The sequence below is a fragment of the Copadichromis virginalis genome, linkage group LG22 (assembly GCF_057382275.1).
Source record: "Copadichromis virginalis isolate Kocher_CV1m ecotype Utaka linkage group LG22, C_Virginalis_male_GT1.1, whole genome shotgun sequence".
NCBI classification, from domain to species: Eukaryota; Metazoa; Chordata; class Actinopteri; order Cichliformes; family Cichlidae; genus Copadichromis; species Copadichromis virginalis.
This window is the reverse complement of record NC_140638.1, coordinates 7129010-7149671: the sequence shown is the minus strand read 5'-3', so window position 1 is coordinate 7149671 and position 20662 is coordinate 7129010. Positions and strand designations below refer to the sequence as shown.

The following is a 20662-nucleotide window of genomic DNA, read 5'->3' as shown; positions in this document are numbered from 1 at the left end:
TTTGGACAACAGTGCAGCACCTCTGACAAAAGGAAGCACCGTCGGGCCACCTACTTCCTAAGCCTACTCCATGGATTGCCTGCCCCTTACCAAAATAGGGTTTTGGATATACTTTACATGAGCATCTACCACTCTAAATGTGTATTTTTACTGAAAATATTAGATAATGGTACAACAAACCAGGTATCTGGGTATATTTTACTCATCTACAGTCAAAATATCTACAAAAAATGTCAGTAAATTTAAAATTTTCCTGAATTCTAACTCCAGCTAACATCAAAGTCCGTAAACAAACTCCCCATTGTGTTTTCAAGTGGCAGAAACATGAAATAAAGACAGAAACTGACCTTTTTTTAATGAACCCTGATTATTATTTAATTACAAATGAAGATGAACAGATAGCAGTGAAACAGAAGTACATGTGGATCCTCCATGACATAAAAAAAAAAACAAGTCTCCGTCTGTCCTCTGGAGTGAGCGCTCACCGCTGAGGTGGACATGAGAGGAGAGACAGAGACCCGAGTGAAAACACAGGGGGAAACGTTGCAAATAATAAAATGGTTAAACAGTACAATGCTCTTTTTCTTACAGAGTCCTCCAAAAAAAAAAAAAGGGAAAATATATATACATATCATCATAAAATGAAAATGACTGTGTCTGACCCCCTCGCTGTAGAGCACGTGGGGGGTTAATGTGACCCCGCTCCTGTCCACGGTAACACGGTTATAAAATCAGCGTAATTAAAAGAAAAATAATAAAAAATAAAGACTGCACTGAAGCCGACTAGTTACGGAAAGAGCGCAAACTCACAGAAAACCAGGAATTAATGGAGAAGAGGCCGGGTCGTGGCGAGAGGATACAATGCAATTTAAAAAAAATTATTAATGTTAATAAGATAATAATTACAAGAGTAACAGTAATACGTCTGAAATAATACAGAAGAAAAATGGTAAGAACAGCACTGATGAGGCTGAGGAGTGAAAATGTGAAGCTGGTGGGAAACTGTTATTCTGTTGTCAGGTAAGGCAGCACAGGTGTAACAGTTCGGGTGTTTTTATTTTCCTCTACCAGACTCGTGTTAACTGCTACATCTGTCCTTGAAGTTCCCTCAGAGTTTACGGTGTAGGTTTTTCCCTATCACTGTGACCTCTCTCTCTGACCAATCAAATTTAAGGAGGAGTGGGATTTAAGAGAGCAACACTGCTCGAGAGAAGAGCCCTGAAAATGAGGCCACAGGTGTTTCTGGTGCCAAAGGTGGTGTCATTTCCAAATGACACCAGGATGAGGCTGCTTTAAACAAATCAGGGGTGTCCTGGTGCACTGTGACACCTGTGAGAGCAAATCAAGCTCCAGGCAATCCCGCTAGGCTGTACGCAATGAATGGAGAAAGCCGGAGGTGCTCTGTCTTTAGGTAAATGTATGCATGTGAGCAGATATGCAGACTCTACGCTGTCAGGGTCCTTCATCAGAGCTGGTGGGATTTTTGCTCATCAACTTCAAAAGTGTGTCCAAAACACCCCTGTGGACACGTACCACGTGCCTGATGGAGACAGCTGATGATTGGTTTAGGACATGGATTTGAGACTGGAGCTGGTTGGACAAACAGGACTAAAACCTGCACCAAGACTCTGCAGACTGGGCTAAAAAGCTCTGTGTGTGTGTGTGTGTGTGTGTGTGTGTGTGTGTGTGTGTGTGTGTGTGTGTGTGTGTGTGTATATAAACGGCTTAACCATAGAAACCACACACACACAGACAAGAATGAGCGAGTCAGATTATGGGAAGTCCCTCTCTCTCTCTCCACTCTGCCCTGAGGTTTACTGATGCAGTTTCCTCGCTGCGTGTGATTGGCTGCAGTTTCTATGGCAGTGCCAAAAGACTGCGGAGGCGTCTGATGTCAGGTGTGATGTCATGTTTCCCTTTATTGTAGCCACAGTAAAGCCTCGCTAACCATCGTACTGTGTGTGTGTGTAGGCTTCAGATCAGCACAGACACACAAAGCTTCGAATCCTCAGTCAAAGTCCAGTCCTATCACAGCTGTGGCCCTGCTGACCTCATGTGGCGACATGAAGCTGAATACCTGTGCCGTCCAATCAGAAAGCGCCCTGAACACACGAGTCCATTCCCCGCTCCCTGTTTTGCGACCTTCACCTCTTTTAAGCTGATTTTTAAGTTTGAGGCGGGTGGAGAGCGACAGACTCCGTGTTGTGGTGGTTAAACTCCACCCAGCTGCCACTCCACGGGCATTAAAACAAACACACCAGATAACAGAGTCATAATGAGTTAACCCGGGTCAGGTTAAATCAGCAGGTCTCAAACTGTGGAACATGAAGTGGAACTAAAACGAACAAATTTGATGCCTGAAAGTTTGATAAGGGAAAAAACAACAACAAAAAAACGTGTGAGGTGTGAACTTTTAAGTTCGAGAACCACCGGGTTAAAAGTTCACTCCTTTCTCCAAGTCACACCCTCCGTCCCCTGAATACACAATAACTGCTTCCCCCCCGTTTTTTTGAACAATATAAATATAAAACTCTGATACCAGTGGCCTTTTGTCGCTGCAGCTCAACGGTCAAAGAGAAGGCAAGGGTGAGAAGGCAAAGGCTGAATTATACTGGTAATAATATGCCCATTAGAGTATATACACACACATCTTTACCATTAAAAATAGTAGGATTCTCCTGATTTGTATCAAATGACCATATTGAAATATAATATTTGAATTCAATATATATTTGAATAAAATATATATGTGTAGATTTACTTATTCTGTATCTTTTACAAAAGCAGAAGGCATGGTGGTACTCTGTGAGTGTGTGAGATAAAACATTAAGCCGGGGGTAGGTCAATAAAACTCGAGAAAAAAAAAAAAAGGCACAATCTACCTGTTGTTCTTTAAAACGGGCACATTTCTGTTTAAAACTCTGAATAAAACGACATAAAAATGAGCTGTTATAGCAACATCTCAGTGAAGGTTTGCCTGAGTTAACCTTGATGCTCGACATTCATTTCATGGTTCCCGTTCTTGTTCGCCCACCCACCCCGCCGTTAGACGAATCGCTGCTTCTCAAATACAAAAACAAAACATCACGTGAACAGATTATATCCAAAACACAGAAAGCCCTCAGATCACTGCAAAAATGCCCTAAAATACTGTCCACGTCCTCAAGAGGCACAAACGTCCTTTGACAGAAGTCCTAAAAACAAATCAGGGGAATGCAGACGAGAGTTTTTAAATCAGACGCCATCAAACCTCCAAAAACCCCTCGGTGATTGTGCGAAGTCACGCAGGGACATAAAAAGCAGAGAAACCCTCTGTATCCTCGAGGTTAGTGCACCAGCTTTGGGTCCACAAACACACACACACTTGTTTCTGTGGGAGTGTGTGTAATTACAGCCTTGCTAGTGGATGCTTCCTCATTTCCGCAACAACCGAAGAGAAAATTGGAGAGAAATATCCGCCGCTCTCTTCCCAGACCCGGATGCTTTTTGCTGTACAACGTCGAATTCATTTGCAAACAATCTTGTGCGACGGGTCAGGAAAACAGTCCTCTCCTTTTCAGCTTCGTTCATCTCTTGTCTGTACAGCGAACGAGCCGAGGACGAGGAGGCCCCTCAGTCCCGTGGTGTCCCCGCTGATTGCTGAGCTCTTTCTAATCACCTCAAGTCCGTAAGATCCTTCGGAGCGAGGTCGGCTCTTTTTTAGCTCGCAGCTCTCCGTCCTGTAAGGAACTGCAAGGTGACGGGTGCAGACAGAGAGGCACTTCTATAATCTCCATCAGGGCGGTTAAAAGTCTCTTTTTTCTTCCTTTTTTAAAATCAGGAACTGTCTGTTATGGTGAGTACAAAGGAGAGAGGGGAATTCTACTTTCTTACAACCTGGATCTTTGCACCCTTGTATTTTGTCTCAGAGTTCCAGAAGAAGGACCCATTAATCCCATCAAAGACGTAATCTGGGCACAGATGCGATGTGGGGGGAACCATGGCAGACCTTACTGGCACTGTGAGGGTGTGGAGGGATGGATGAGGCAGTGTGCAAATGGATATTAAAGAGCAGACGCCCTCTCTGCAGAACTCTAATGTTAAAAGAAATAGAAGTGGGCAAAAATCCATGTACAATCTAAGTTTGGTTATCTCTTAGTGTTCGAGTCACAGGAGAGACGGCGTCCACCGCATCTGGTGAGATGCGAGGCGTCTCGCCTTACTGTACATTAGAGGCAACCCAAGCTTTTACATACATCATAATGCCGAGCAGCTACCTGCTGACAGTACTGACCGCCAAAAGACGTGACGATGCGAAAACGGAAACAAAGCCGCCAAATTTTTCTCTCTATTTGAACATGTTGGTGTTTCATATGAAGGAAAATATTTTGTTCTGCAATTTAAGAAGTGTACGAGGAAAAAGAGACCAACGACTCCTCGAATTATTGCACAAAAACACACATTCCTGCATATGATACACACGCATGTTCACATAGAAGCTGAAGAGCTAAATCAAAGCGCATTAAACCTTTAAGCGTTTGTCTCCATTTTAGCATCAAACGAACTCTTGCGTCAAATCAAATCCTGCTACGTTTACTACTGCTGGCGAGGACCGACGAGACTATCCGAGGTCTTGTCTCCAAGTCAGATCCTGTGCACGCGTGGAGCTCAGCAGCCGGAGTTCTCCAGAGACAGCTGCGCTGTGGCCCTCTGCAGCTCCGAGCTCGCTCTGCGCTGGGTGGGAGGCGGCGGCAGCATTAGCCCCAAAATAACCCCCTCTCCTCGTCCTCCTCCGTTCTCCACCTCGCTTCCTCTTCTCTCCGCCTCCTCCTCGCCTTCAGCCCGCACTTTCTTGTCCTCTGCCTCGTCCCTCTCTCCGTCCGCCTCCATCTTCTGGTCTTTGCTCCAGCGGCGCTTGAAGCGAAGTTTCAGCGGGATGCAGCGTGTGCCTCCGGGGCTGATGGGAGCTGCTTGGCTCCCCGGCTCGCTCTTCAGACTGATCAGAGGGAAGGCCAGGCCACCACCCCCACCGATAGGGGGCGTGGCGGGGGTCTTGAAGACCTCATCGTCGGGGTCATCGTCGGGGTTATTGTTCTGAGGAAGAGGAGCAGAGGGGCTGCTGCTGTTTCCGTTAGCCTGGTGATGGTTGTTTAGCTGATGGTGATTGTTGTGGCCAGCTGTCGGTGTGAAGATATCGCCTTCATTGTCCTCATCGTTATGATTCTTTTCATCTTCCTCACTGATGTCGGTCACCTCCACATCTTCTTCTGACTCTATGTCTGAAATGGGCTCCACCTGGAGAGAAAGAATTTCTTAAATATATTTCTGGTGACACATTAAACAGTTTGTTTGAACTAAATGACATAAAGCTGTAATGTGACCCAGCTGAAGAGGATATTTCAGAGATATTTGTAACTTTTGTGGATTTGCCGGGCTGAAATTTCTGGACACAAAGTTGCACCTTCAGTCTTACGAGATGTGATGCAAACTCAGTTTTGGCTCATGCACGTGTGCTTGGAGACTCACCTTGATATTAGGCGGCCCTCTGCTCAGCAGAGAATTGGTCATCTGACTGGACCCTGTAAACGAGGAGGACTGGCTGGAAGAGGAGGAGGAAGAAGCGGCCATTGAGCTTCCCGCTTCCCTCTGCTTGCGTCCGAGTGGAGGTGGCTGCAGCTTGAACTTGAATGGCGATGGATGCTGGTGTCCTTCCTCTCCGCCTCCGGGCTGCTGACTGAGGGAATGAGAGAGCGGCATGGGTGGGCCGTGGAGGTGATGTGCAGCGGCCGGTTTCTCGGGGGTGGGGCGGTGGGGCTGTGGGATGACGATATTGGGGTAGTGGAGGAATGCTCGGGGGCTGAGGTGGTAGTTGTAGACGGACTGGGTATGAGCCTGTAGGTAGTGCTTCATGTCCTCCGGGTTGAAGGAGAAGTGGGAGCCCAACATGGGGGACGACATGGAGGGGGACGGGGTGTAAGAGAGGTGAGGGGTGGGGGTCATAGACAGGGCTGGGGAGAGAGTTGGGGCCAGCAGACCTCCAGAGCCGGGTAGGGGTGAGATGGGGAATGGGGACAGAGGCTCTGGGTGGACTCTGGGAGCAGGTCTGGGGAGCCCAGGATTTGGGGCTCCACCGTAGACCCTGAACAGAGACTCATGAGGCATGCGGGGGGGAAGGAGACTCCTGAAAGCTCTCTCAGGACCCCCAACCCTGTCCTCTGCACCCACAGCCTCCTCCAGCTCAGAGTTGGTGGAGGTGCCGTCGCTGCAGTCGCTCACGGAGCCGCGGGCCATGCGGCGGCCCACGCTGCTGAACATTCCCGGGCTGCGCAGCTCCTCTGTGGATGAGAGGACCTCGGATGGTGTGGAGGGGGGAAAACGGAAGTGGGTGCCTCCGGACGGCACGGGCGGAGCACTCTGGGGGACTCCTCGGCCTGTGAGGAAGCAAAAATCAAACAGATGTCACCAAGTTTTACATATACATCCTTTCGTCTGTGAACTGGATTAAAAATAAGAGCGAATGCCAGAATAAGATCTTAGCAGGTGTGCTACAGAAACAGGCCATGTTCGAGCTTTCATGTAAATAATGTGCTTTAAAAAACCTCTGAATTTCACTGGAAGCTGGTGAATGGATGCACAGGAGTAATATGAAAGCACTGTGGACTATCTGAAGACAGTTTTCCCAATCCTCCCTGGGCCTAAGTTACCTCAGTCTAGCTCGCAAAACACTGGCTGAAACATCGAGCTGACTTATTTTAGATTTTTACATTTCTAAAATTTCCACAAACTACCCTCTGAACTAGAGCAGGGCGATATGGCCAAAAATATTTATCACGATATATATTTGAAAATTTGCGATAACGATATAACCGACGATATAATTGATGCGAGACAAAATACAACTCCACAACATTACTAGCGCAAAAAGACAACCTTCCATTTATTTTCACTTAAACAAGAAGCTGGTTTTTATGTACATTAAAGCTTTATAAAAATGTAACAGTGCAAATGCAAATTCCTTGCTGAAAGTTTAACCAAAAGGCATTTCCAGTACAAATGGGCTGACATATCCTGAGCATAACCATGTATAATATCCACTGAAGTTAAAAAGAGGTGCTTTGCAACATTAAACTGCAGTGTGCAGTAGGTATTTTTCGGACCATAAGGTGCACGGGATTATAAGGCACATTAAGCGAAACAAAGCAGTCAGATAAATCAAACTTTATTAAACTCATTCTTCTTGCTTCCTCCACTTCTGTACCATTGATTCATTAATGTTGAATTCTCTGGCAGCTGTTCTATTCCCATGTTGTTGCAGTATATTAATGACTAACCTCGTATTGTGGATGGATTATCTCAGTTGTTCTCCTGACTGAAGTTTGGTCCGTTTACAGCATCCTGCCATGCGATTGCATTTGTCTCTAACCATGAAGAACCTTCACGTTAACTTTTATAAGTGGAAAAGTGTTAGTGTTCGTCCTCCAGCTTCACTGTTTATGTTATGCTAACATAGCTGTGTCGCTAGCGATCACGTAGCACATCATTATATACCAGCTAGCCCAACTTCAGTAACCCTACAAACGTCACTGCTGTTTAGTTTCCTGTCTTCATTTATGTTGGAAGTGATAGCAGAGCTGTACGTTTGATTTTTTTTCAGAAATCTCTCAGTCAGAACATGCTATATCATGCTTAGGTAACTAGCGAAACTAGCGAGCTAACTTCCGCTAGCTTCCTGCTAACTTCTAACTCCGTTAAATGTAATAACTTTTGTTTTCATGGATGCCTGGAAGTTAAACTTTATAGTTACACCTGGTAAAGCAGCAATGCTGATCGTTTTATTAAAGATGAAAGAATTTAGACAGTTTTTAACTCTAAGTGATGCTGCAGTGTTGTTTGACCTGAAGCATACGGAGTTTAGGACCCAGATTACTCCCAGATTTAAGAGCATCTTAGTCCGACAAATATGACAATAACAACGGCCGCTTGCATGTTTTGCAAAAAAATGTGCTTTGTTGTGTATCTGACGGACAAACACCAAACCAGTTCCACATCACTGAAGTTGCACCATTTTTACAAACCAATTCTGGTTCATCTGTTTCACTCAACAATCGGCCATGTGCGTATGAAAACAAAGGCACTGCGCATGCGCGTTTTACTCCCATTCTATCGCGATATTTCATTTTCCTATCGTTGCCTAACATTATACCGGTATTACCGTGAACGGTATAATATGGCCCAGCCCTACTCTGAACCTGAAGAGAATGGGAAAAGTCACTAATGACAGGAGGTTTTATTTTAACCAGAGGGTCACAGGCGCACACACACAAAAAAAACAGCGGGTTACACACTAAGCCACAAGTTCCCTTCTCCTTCGCTCCCCCTCCTCCTCTCCCTCTCCTCGCCAGGGAGACTGTGGCACGGCAATAAATTCTTGGCATCCGAGCACGTGCCAGAATTAAATATTGGAAAAGTTGCTCTTACTGCCATCACAAACATGGGTTGGGCTCTTCTGTTTTTTTTTTTCCCCTCCAGAGCTGCTGAGTGAGGTTTCTGAGCACATCTGCCATGTGTGTCAGCGATGACGAGCGCAGAGAGAAAAACTGCATGCGTGCATGTATGTTCGCCGCGTCTGTGCTCACCAATCGATCCAGATTGACGTGGGCGTGCGTGCAACCGTCGCATGAAACCATCATATCACAACATGTCAGTGTGTGGGCCACATCACACGGAGGCTATAATTAAAGTTTCGTGCTGCACTTATGTCACCCAGGATCTAACGCTCCATATGGGCTGTGTTTACACTGGGTGGCCGGGACCAGAACGAGAGTCGGCTTCGAGACCGGGGCGAAGCTGGGACGTGGCACACTCAGGCGTGCGCGCACAAATTTTACACGCTGTACGTTTCACTAGGATGGCATCCAGCTCAGACTAAAAGAAAAAAAAATTAAATTAAATTCAGTGAACGTCATCTGTAACCAAGGCAGGGTGGATTAGTACGTTCGAGTCTTTACCTACAATATTTGTCTTTGGCGAGTAAATTAGTGAGGCCCCCCACCGCACAGACTGGAAACTTTCTCAGACAATAATATTTGAATGTCTGTTATATACACTCTTTTGGGCTTTGTTGGCTTTAAAAGCATTCTTTCTCCGATTTCAAACCAAAGTCAGGGCAATGAAAAGAAAAAGATTTAGATTTGCAGTAGAATATAATCTTCTGTTCATGGCAAACGCGTTGCTGGTATCTTTACTGAGAAATAAGAGAAAAATCGACACCTAAAAACTGTTTTGTATAAAAAAACAACAAAAAACTATGCGAGTCATATTTCGCAGTAGCTGTCAGAAGGTGAGCCAACAAGCCACGTTTATTTAAATCACAGACACTTGAAAACTATTTTTAATAACACTCTTAAACATGCCCCATGTTCAGCTTGAGCCCTTTATCTTTATATGTCACTAAATAAATGGAAATTATCTCTGTTTTCAGTATTCTGAGCACCCAAAATCCTGCTTAAGGGCCCGGAGTATAAATTGAGATAAAATCCAGATAACTACGTGAGCTAACCAAGCTCAGACGAGATGAGCTGAGCATCCATGAGTCTACGAGAAGAGCAGATATTCACTGACATGATACCTGCTGAACCCTCAAGGTTGTCGCCAAATTAACCAACAGGTAAGGATAACATCCTACTACATAAACAAGGTTCAGAGACTGCAACACGAGGTGGTGTCAGTGAAGTGTTAGAAGGGGTGCTGGGGCAGCCTGTGAGCTCGAAAATGTGCCGGATGCAGGAATTGTAGCAGGTCTCAGCACCACATTCGCAAGCTCTACAACACAGTGATGAACTCAGCTAGTCGCTGATTGCTGTAAACCTGTCAGAGCGGAGGCTCGGTGGGAGCAAACACCGCCTCCCCGGGAGCTGCAGTTTCTTTTGCCACGTCAAAAACACGTTAATGCCCAACTGCTCCTGCAAAACTTAAGAATTTCGCCTCCTGCCATCAAGTAAAGTTCATTTATTGGAAATTCCTGCTGCAGCAGCTGAGAAAGCATGTGTACAAGAAAAGAGCACATGTAGGGATGCACAGCTAGGATAATAACATAGTAATAATTAATCTGATCGATTATGGTAATTTAATTAATTATTTAACAGGATTATCAGCTTAAATTATCAAAACATGATGAGAATTTTTAACTTTAAGTAGAAATCCAAAAAAAAAAAAAAAAAGGAAAAGAAAAAGAAAAAGAAAACAAGGGGAAAAAAGGAGGTGGAGCTGGTGGGGAAAGAGGCCATCAGGTAGGGATTTATTCCCAGACTAGCGTGTGTTTTAAGACTAAAGTTCACCTCGTAAAGTGTCTCCAACCTCCCACAGCCCCCACCTTGACTGAAAATCACTTTTTTGTGGTGCTAATGAAAGACGTTTTGGCTTTCCACCAAAATAAAAAAGTTTTTCAAAGCTCGCTTTACTCAAAACGTAAAATGCTTTTTTTCTTATCAGATGGGAAAAATATAACATCACTTCAGTTAAGCCCGGTAACAGACTCCTTACATGTGGACCTGCTGAGCCAGGAACAACCCTGTGGTTGAATTAAAAGTGATGTGATGTGTACGTACCAGAGCCCATGTCGATGAAGGGGTAATTGACCAGCACTAGCTTGTTGAAGTTGAACTTGTAGGTGAATCTCTTCCCTTTGGTCTTGTGTAGGATCCTCTTGTTGTAGTAGTATCTGAAGAGAGAATGACAAAAAACAATGTTATGTCCCAGCACGCTAACATATCTTAAGTAACATGTAGTAAAACTTTGATTGTGGCCGCTTTTGTTGTAGTCTCGCATTTAAAGGAGTGTGAAAGCACGGATAAGCACAGCGCTGAGCTGCCACAGAACGATAAGACACCAGTGATAACTCACTCGTTAGCCAACATGTTTGCCTGTATATCAGAAACACTAAGTCTGCAGCCCCTTTGTGGATATTAAAACCAAATCAAAGCTCAGCTGTCTTCTAGAAGTTGTGCATAGTGGTGTAAAATGAGCGGAAAGATGTTTAGAGTCATTACAAGATTTTCAGCTCTTAAAATAAGGAGAGAAAAAAACTACAGGAACATAAAACACGAACAGCCGCTGCATTCAACCTCAGGGTCACAAACAGGCTTTCAACTTACCAAGACTTTCATGTTCAATGTTGATTTTCATGCTTAATGTTACAGAATTGGTGTTTTTGGCCATGTTAAATCAAACCGACAAACAATAAGCCCAATGTGTGGCTGTTCAGAGCCCTCCCTGCGTCGTAGCTTTACACTGCTCAGTGTACAGCAGACAATTAAACAAGCTGTTCGCAGTTAAATTCCAGCTCTCTCTGGGATTACTTAAGGAAGTGAGACAGCCGTTCAGACTCCGTCTTACCCAGGCGGCTCCATTAGTAAGGCTGTATTAGTCATCGTCAATACACACAGCGATGCAGAGGAGTGAATAGCGAGCTCTGAAAGACGATAAAATGGCTCCCTGTGACTCACCGATAGCCTCGGGAACAAACTACATTCATATTTCTTTACAAAAAACTTGGGCATCAGTGTCTCTCATTCAGCTGTGACCGGTCACTTCAATGTGAGAAATCTAAGAAGCTGTTCATCATTATCGGAGGCATCATGTGCAGATGAGCTCAGTGGTTACATATTAAGAGAGAAATATGGATTTCTGTGAATACAGAGCTAAAAATAAGCCTCTTAGTGTTAATAAATTGTATTGAGCTGCTCTCCGGCGTCGAAGGTGGCTGAATATAAAACGCTACGAGTATTTTGCTTGTGTGCCTGCCTCTAATGCGGCCATTGATCCATATATAACCGTTCACGTAGAAAGATCAATAGTTTATTTGTGGACAAATAACATGCATACATAACCCAAGAGCCAAACACGTGCAGTTGAAACAGCCGGAATACGTTTATATTAACTGTGCAGTGATGTAACTGCAAAGTGAAATATTCTTCCAATCAATGAGTCACGCTGCAAGTGACAGAAAGCCAATAATCATGGATGTAATATTAGTGGTAATAATGAAGCTGCTCCTGTGTGAGCATTAGTCAGAGGAGTCTGGAACAAGTGAGAACAACCGTGAGTGAAACAGGAGCTCACCCAGCCCCTCAGCGACTCAATGAGTGGAGGGCCTCTTCTGACAGCCGACTGCTACGCACGCCCACGCAGATGTAACGCAGACACACACACACACAGCACTACAGGCAGATATACAACAGGCACAAAGGCTCAAACATACGACGCAGGCAGAAAACAGGCAAGCCAACAACAAAAACTACCGACATGCACAGCAAACTAGAGGGAAAACAGAAAAAGGTGAAAAACAAGGGACACCACCTTTCAACGCTCAGGTTTTATGTATCAGGACATCTTTAAAAAAATCTAAGATAAATGTGTGACACATCATTTTAGGTTTTCTAAATCCCGTTGGGTTTGTGTAAGGATAAAAATCTATAGAGAAATCATGTGAATTAGGGAGCAGCTGAAAGAAGCTTTTTCTGTCAGTTTACTTTGACGGAGCTGCCAAACGACGGCTCATTTCCACACAGCTTTACTGTCCTTTATGCATCACAGTAACTTAACAATAAAAGGTGTTAAGAAGAAATACTTTAGTTAGTGCTTTGGGTGCACACGCCTCTCAGGGTGCGACTAGGCAATGAATCAGTATTACCTTTCTTCTACTCGTTGGCCATTTAATAAATCAAATTACGTATTAAACCTCTGTAAATTAAACCTTGCGTTAAGAAAAACAAAGATTTTGGTGGACGCCTCAATCTTTTGTGCAAGCCTTCAGCCTCACAACAATAAAGTTTTTTTATTTCCTTCCTCCTTCTGTAAAGTAGCTGATTTGAAATATGAAGTCAAATCACAATCAAATGGCATCTACTGCTATTTGTTTCCACACTTGAGAACTATGTAGAGGTGAAAAATTAACAGGAGCGTGCAGGCAAAACCCAGTGCAAACAAAAAAGGTGGAAAAACTCATAACAAATCAGTACACACACACACACACACACACACACACACACACACACACACACACACACACACACAGCATTGAATGGCAGGATCTGTGTGTGGGTCTTAATAATATCAGGGCTGTGCGTGCTGTGAAAGCTGGTGGACATAATGTTCGCTGACATGATAAATGGAAGGCACTTTGAACAAATCGGGGAAAAGGGCAGGCACATATGTGTGAAAGAAACACGCATACACAATCTCAAACAGCACCGAGTCAACATGGGGCAGCCAGACTCACATCGTGGGGCCCCGGTTCTCTCGAGGCCTCGTGGTCTTTGAACTTCCTTCAAACAAACTAGAAAGGACTTTGGACCGTACAGACGCGACTTCTGTGCAGCGAACGCACATGCAGATATGAAGGAGCCCAAAAACACATACGCTCGATAACACGCACCGAATGAAGAAACGTTCATGTGTGTACCGGCGCGTGTTTGCTTCAAAAGGCGGCGAGAAGCATCAATCAAAGATGAAGAGGACTTTCTTCTGACGACGTCAGAATTAATTAACAGCTCGTTGTTAAAAAGGTTTAGAAAACCACAGAAAAGGCATTCACAGCAGAGCCTGGCTCCAGCTGCTCCTTGATGTGAAACACTGAGAGCAGGGAGAAAGTAACTGCTGAGATATCAAACTGACTGTTAATATACTGTTAATTCTCTGTGGCTTAGTTCCTTCGTGGGGATAAGAGCCCTGTAATGCCCACACTCACATTTGGTCTGTTTTTGTGTATTAGCAACAAGTTTAATAAGTTTCAGTTCACAGAGGACATCAAAGGGGCTCCCAGTTTATCACCCAGTGGTTTCAGACTGAACTTAAAGGACAATGCTGCCAAATATTTCCTGATGTGTTGTCACTTCAGATGGTTTTTCCTCTATGCTCAAAATAGGTCTTTGCAGGGGGTAACAGCACACATGGGCACCATTGGCCTGCACAGAGTTAAGGCAATGAGTGCTGCTTTACTTAGCAGTTGTTAGTGTGTTCTGTTATTTTGGGCCATTTGGTAAACAGAATGGCTTCATTTACTCATAAAACCTAACTTTAAAAAAAGAATATACAGTTTGGTGACTTGACTTTGATGCAACCACACTTTCACCAAAAACTGCTAGTACTGATTGTCTTTTAAACATGTTAAGCTTGAAATGCTCCTACAGTGGGGATTAAAATCCGAGCCTTTATGATGTACAATGACTTCTTAGTGATGGATTTGTTGTGTATTTGGCTGCAAGTGGTTGAATCTCTCTTAATTTCCAAGCTCAGTGGTAGCCAACTAGTTAGTCCCAGCCTCTCTCATTATGTCTTCCCTAATGCCTGGCTCAATGGCCTCATCATTGAATCTTTAGAGAGGATCTTGTCTTCGAGTTGGGGTTACAAACTCTTCAGGACAGTGCAATAACAAGAACTATCAGAAGGTGGAAATGTGGACATTTCAGAAGCGTAACATTTTGTCTGCTCCAAGTCTTTTATTTTGAAAACTGACCGGACTCTCTGCCGTTCCTGAGTGTGACTTCCTGTACTGATACGCTCTGCGCAGCTTTATGAAGCTTTTGTTTCGGACACTATTGAGCAACATGCAGACGATTGCTTCTTCTGAAATGCAAGCATTATCCGGCGTAGGTGCAATTAGCTGCGCTGGAGCTCGAAAGAATCGATGCGGTGCTTGTTGTTTGTCTCGCTTAATGCATTCGACAAAAAAGTAGTCAGCAAAAATAAAAATAAAAAAAGATTAGGGGATTGTGGCGGATGTGTGTACGCGCTAGCCACCCTACCCATACAACCTCAAACGGAAGTTAAAATGAGTCAGAAACACCAACTTGTGTTGCACTGGTTATCTTTATTGTTGGGTATACTAACAGCCAACCAATGCTGCAAAATAAATACTTGATTCTAATTTGAAAATCATCATCGTCCCTTTCTGATCAACAAACTGGTGTTGATATCTGAATTCAAGCTTGGAAAGCATCGCTTTAAATATGCAGGCATATGAAGTTATGTTGGAAAAAATAAAGTTGAAGCAACAAACAACACAGATGGGCTGGAGGAGGGCTGACATATAACAAGGTGTTAAGTGTTTGTGTGTGTTTGTAGGAGCGCGCGCGTGTGTGTATGTGTGGTGACGAGGCAGCATAACTAGTCATCACCATAGCAAACTATATCCCACACCAACCTACAACACAGGAGGCGACACCAGTGACTGGATGTGTGCGTGTTCACAAGAACAGACTGGAAGCTAAATAACAATTTGCAGCATCCCACATGTGCTCTGCAGAGGGTGAAGGTGTATGTTTCTAAATCGGCTGACACCCTGGAGTTTCAGCATGCCGCGCAGATGCACAAATCACGACTACACACCAGTTGTTTTTTTTTTCCCCTTTCTTCCACCTCGCAAACTGTTGAAAATCAAACAAAATCTACATCAAAGTTACGAAAAAGGCAGAAAAATTAAAAAAAAAAAAAAAGAGCTCAAACTAAGTAAGAAATGTAGCTAAATGTCTTTATGATGAATTATTACTGAACAATAAACAGAAATCTGAAAAGAATTATGAAGAAAAAAAGCTTTCCCCCCCATAGTTTAGAGTCTGTCTGCTGTCTCTCACTGTAAAATAGAGCACAGTTCATGGTAAACTATGATGAAAGCTATTCTTCAGCTCCAATTTTTCAAATATCATTCGAGTTTGTTTTCAACACCTGCAAGTTCAAATGAACAGAAAACAAAAATAGACTCGGTATAATTTAAAAATAAATCATAGTCCAATTCTGTTGTGTGTGAATGGACCGTTATCCTAACCCTGTGGTTTGATGTACTTTACTACCCTCAAAGAGGATCCATTTGAAAAATCAATCCAGCACACTTTACTGAGTTTGTTCACCCGAGGTTCAAAACAACACGATTCAAGCTGCTGTAACTTAACATTTATGAAACTGTCTACCCTCCTGCGTTGTGAATAGATTTCATAAAAACAAAATTTTCCAAAGTCGAAGCACCCATTTTGAGTGAACGATAAGTTATAGGCTAATAAAACAAAGCACAAGTTGTCACATGATTCGGAAGGCATTGTGGGCATTGTAGGGATTCTGGGCTCAGCCAATCAGAGCCAGCGGATTTCGTTACACGGGCATTTTGCCGTAACACGGGCAGAAATATTGCCGTCAAGTGCCTTCGTAACTTGAATTTTTTGTTAAATGGGGCATTCATAAGTCGGGGTTCCACTGTATATGGCTTAGCATTAGTATCAGCTAGCTGGGAAAAGCTGGCTGTTTTTCATTGGTGTTAATAGATCAACAAATACGAGCCATCCTAGCTCTCCAGTCCTGATGTGGAATGGATAAAACTCAGGTGTAACGAGGCTCGGCTTTGGTGATGAAGGCTTCTACAGCAGTACGGAAAAGTGAGTAGACCTAAGCTTACTTTAAGCTTAGCTACAGGTTGGTTACTTGGGATGTTAGTGGTGACCAACTGAATAATTTAGAGGGGGAAAAAAATAAATAAATTTAAAGTAAATAGAAACCATCATTAACCCTTTAAGACCTACCATAGAACCAAGTCCGCCAGAGCTTATATTATATTTTTACATGCTGTGGAGCCATTTTTGGGAGCATTTCAAGTTGCTATACATCAATACAACCATTATAGCCCAGATTTTAATAATATGTATTCATTAAGTGCATAGTAATTACATAAATTGCAAAAAAGTGCAATAAACTACAAAAAAATTGAAAATCGTTTTTGATTTTTTAACATATATTTGTAGTTAGAGAAATTTAAGAGTCTTATCCCTCAAAACTGTAAATACAAAAAAGTTGCACAAAATAGTTTCCCACCACAGGAAATTTATTTTGAGTGTCTTCATAGTTTTATTTTTGAAATACACCAATTTTTATACACTGCAGGAAAAATGAAAATAAATATTATACTGCAAATTTGCAAAAAAGCAGCATATGCATCAAAATAAACTATTTCCAGCAGTGCAATATGAGTCCTAAGAATCCCAGAAACGACACAGAAAGTCATAAAGTCAAAGATAACTTTTAAAAAGAGCAGTATAGGCCCTGAGGCCCTGATCGCAAAAAAGACTACATTTCCGCGAAAATGACGTCACTTCCGGTTTCGGGCAGGTAATGGCGGAAATGCAAAAGTTCGCGCTGACGTCTATTCCAACGTAGGAAGTGTTTTGAACAGCTGATCAGATCGGTAAAGCGTGTTTCTGGAATATTATGTTTTTGTTCCTGCAAGCGCTTTTTATGCAGTTTTTGCAAAGCTTTATGTGGAAGGAAACCGTGACCTAGGACAAGCTGATGGCATCAGATGTAAGTACAACTCCTCCGGTTTCATATGCAAAAAAAATTTTTGCGCTAGCTTACGTGGTTGCAGTGCTACTGGGATTTAAAAATAGTTACGCATAACAGAGCATTCCCGCTCCGATCGGCTCTAAAGGGTTAACCTAATGTGTTGCAGCTTACTCCGACACAGTCTAAAGCTCATTAAAGTAGTGCAGATCTGAACTGGACTGATCTTAGAAACAACAGGTAACTGTGCTTATGATTTACTAAAATAATAAACCAACCTGGCGCCAACTAGCAAGCACAGCAAAGGTTAACTTTTTAATTTCACACTTTCAGACCTTTTAAGCAACACTTTTAATTAAATCAAGGACAAAACTAAACACTTTCCAAATGGGGAAAAGGTCACTTCAGATAAAATAAAGTATGTTGTTCATCATTTCCAGGAACACTTTTAATCATCAGGAGTTACAATTATCCTCAAGCCATTTGCTGTTAAAATTGCATCTTTCATTTCCGTAAACTAATGAGCAGACTGGCTGCCGAACGTCTTCTTCATCATCAGGTTCAGGTGTCTCTGTTTGAGTGTTTGCCAGCCAAAGACTTCTGCACTTCTTTTAAAAAACAAACAAACAAACCATTTTAGGTCTATTGCCAACTATCCCTGTATATATTTACACAGGCAGCCATCACCAAAAAGGTTAAACTACAAAGACAAAAGCTGTTTTAATAACAAGTGTTTAAATATACTTTTATCTTTTCTGCTTATAAACAACTATGTTAAGTATTCACTGACTATATGTGAACAAGGTTAACCATGATTGGGTGCAGCCTGTTGGTGAGTGGGACTGTTTCTGATCCAAGTGTGAGAGTGTGAAATAAGTGGCATTGTGTGGCAAAAATTCTCCATGTGCAATGAAAATAACACATTTCAAACTGAATTTAGAGCAAAGACACAAATTTTAAGGGATTTTTTTTTAAACCAACTATGTATCACATTTATTTTAAAAGACTTCAGGGACCTGCGATCATCCGGAGTCAAGTATTGGGTGACCAGATAATGAGTGAAAATTAGAAGCATCGAGGACAAAAGTTCCTGTCTGGAGTTGAACCTTAAACCCTTGAGGCACAAAAGGGGAGCCACTACAAACACGCAGTAATTCATGTTGGTAGTATCAGCAAGTTTCATCCCTGAGAATGACTGCAGGGTGTAATGCATAATGTATTTTCCTCTAAGAGAGTAAAGGAGTAAAAAATAAAAATAAAATAAACTGAGGGAACCATTAAAGCACAATCCAGACTCATCTCATGTGTGGAAAATATTGTTCATAAATGCGAGTTGCAGTCTTGTTTGAATGGTTAAAGTCTTGCTGAAGGTGTGTTTCAAAATATAAAGTGAACCGTGTTTGAGAAGCTGACGCCTGTTAGACCCGTGTTAAAACCATCCCTCCACTCTTTAGTCCCACCTGAGTGCTCTGCTGAGCTTGTCGTAGTTCATCTGCGGTTTACACTTCCTCGCCCCCCACAGGCGGGCCACCTCGTCTGGGTCCTTGATGACAAACTCTCCGTAGTCTCCCTGCCAGGCGATGACATCATGGTACTCCTCTTTCCGGAGCAGCTCCAGAATGAAGTGCCACAGCTGGATCTGCCTGGAGCCCGGGCTCGACTCTGGCTTGTAGGCCCACTCTGGGAAGGCAAACCCTGGGGTGAAAGAGAGAGGCGTTCAGATGGATGATCGTGACAAGGAAAAGTCTTGTGTTTGAGTCATGTTATTGGTGATCTGCATGTGATTAACTATGATCCCTCTGAAGCCTTTAATTGTCGACTGGACTGGACTGCGGCCATTTTGTTGCCAGGGTCAACATCACAACAGCTGTAAACTGCTTTTGTTTAAAGCTAATACCCCTCAGGATTTTAAACTATGAGCATAACAGGTGACAAAGGAACTGTGCTAAGCTAGGGGAGGGGAATATTTGAGAAAGGATATAAGACACAAGATTGATGGGAGCAAAAAAAAAAAAAACTTGAAGAAATCCCCAAACATCTCCTTGCAAGGCTTTGGTGCCTCAGCGAAAGCTGGTGATGAGCACTTTCGGTTAAATCTGTTCCCACAGATTGCAGTCATATCAAATCTTCCCCTGCTATCAGCATCAAAGCTGGAAAATCAGCAGTGTTACAACAGATTAACAGGCCTTGAAATATGCACAGACAAAATATAAGCTGTGGTTTTTTATAACTGCTATCAGAGCACAATCTCACCAGAGCACACGCACTATTACCCGAAAGTTTAAAGTATAGGCTTTGTGTTGTAAAGCAGTGGGTGGCAGTAAAAGACTCAACACCACTTCTACAGAAGGCCAGGCTGAAAGGCTGCATAGCAAAGGGGCACGCGCACACACGCACACAAACACATCTTATTAGGACCAGATGTGCCTTGGCAATCAGGCTGAGAAAGCTGAGGGTGGGAAACATATGGGCACAATATAACAATGTTAAATTTTGTGAGTGTGTGTGTGTGTGTTTATGTAACTGTAAAGAAACACACTATCCTAAATACCAAGGTTACAATCAGTTTCCCACACTCTACAAAGTCTGTCATATCTATACAGCAATGACGGCGAACTGTTAACAACGATATGCTCAAGGCTGCTGGACTGTAACGCTGTGTGACGTGGCCCGTTGAACCAAGTTTGATTAAACTGCAAGACACTCATGCTGAAAGGTAGGTGCCATTGCATAACCATGCTATGCAGAAAGCCATGCGATGTATAAGAGTATGCAACCAACAAATTGGCGCAGTAAACTGGGAAATACTTATTTCTTTTTATCCTTTATGGCCCTGTCAACATGTGAGAGGAAAGCGCTCTGGGGCAGCACCATAAAAGCAGCCAATAACACAAAAAACAACCACACAAAATAGGCGAAATACCAGATGAAAACCAGATAAGATGACATTAAAACAGAAAAGAGGGGCATAAGCTGTGAGAATCAATAAAAAGGTGCACACCTGGTAACTAAACTCCAGTATGTGGACCTGGGGTCCAGATGTTGATTCAAATCAATTAGGACTTTTTCATTGCGCTTCGCTTGTTGTCTTCACTGACTGTTTACTGGGATGGGGATCAGTTATGAATAGGTTTTCTTTAAGACTGTTGTTACACTATTAGAGGTTTAGTTATTGTTGCAAACTGTAGTATCATAGGGATTTTTGTAAGTTGTGGATGACGCCTTGCCATTGAATGAGCTCACTGGCCCTTCGGCTGCATGGGCCAAAATGAAGCCATGTTGAGAATAAATCAAAGAAACTCAGTGTCACAGCACTGTCTGAGGAAAATGGCTGTAAATCTGATGATGGCTCAGACCTGTG

The 20662-nt window shown here is 43.1% G+C and overlaps 1 protein-coding gene across 1 annotated transcript in view; it reads right to left on the bottom strand.

Annotated features, from left to right (window-relative positions):
* Positions 1 to 332: 332 nt before the first annotated feature.
* erf (Ets2 repressor factor) overlaps positions 333 to 20662 on the bottom strand; it is a 47312-nt gene continuing 26982 nt past the window's right edge. The window contains exons 2-5 of the mRNA XM_085446664.1: positions 18762 to 18996; positions 10587 to 10699; positions 5506 to 6410; positions 333 to 5274 (exon numbers count right to left, since the gene is read on the bottom strand). Of these exons, the coding sequence (XP_085302790.1) occupies positions 4648 to 5274; positions 5506 to 6410; positions 10587 to 10699; positions 18762 to 18996 (1880 nt within the window). The 3' untranslated portion in view covers positions 333 to 4647. The remainder of the gene's footprint in view (positions 5275 to 5505; positions 6411 to 10586; positions 10700 to 18761; positions 18997 to 20662) is intronic.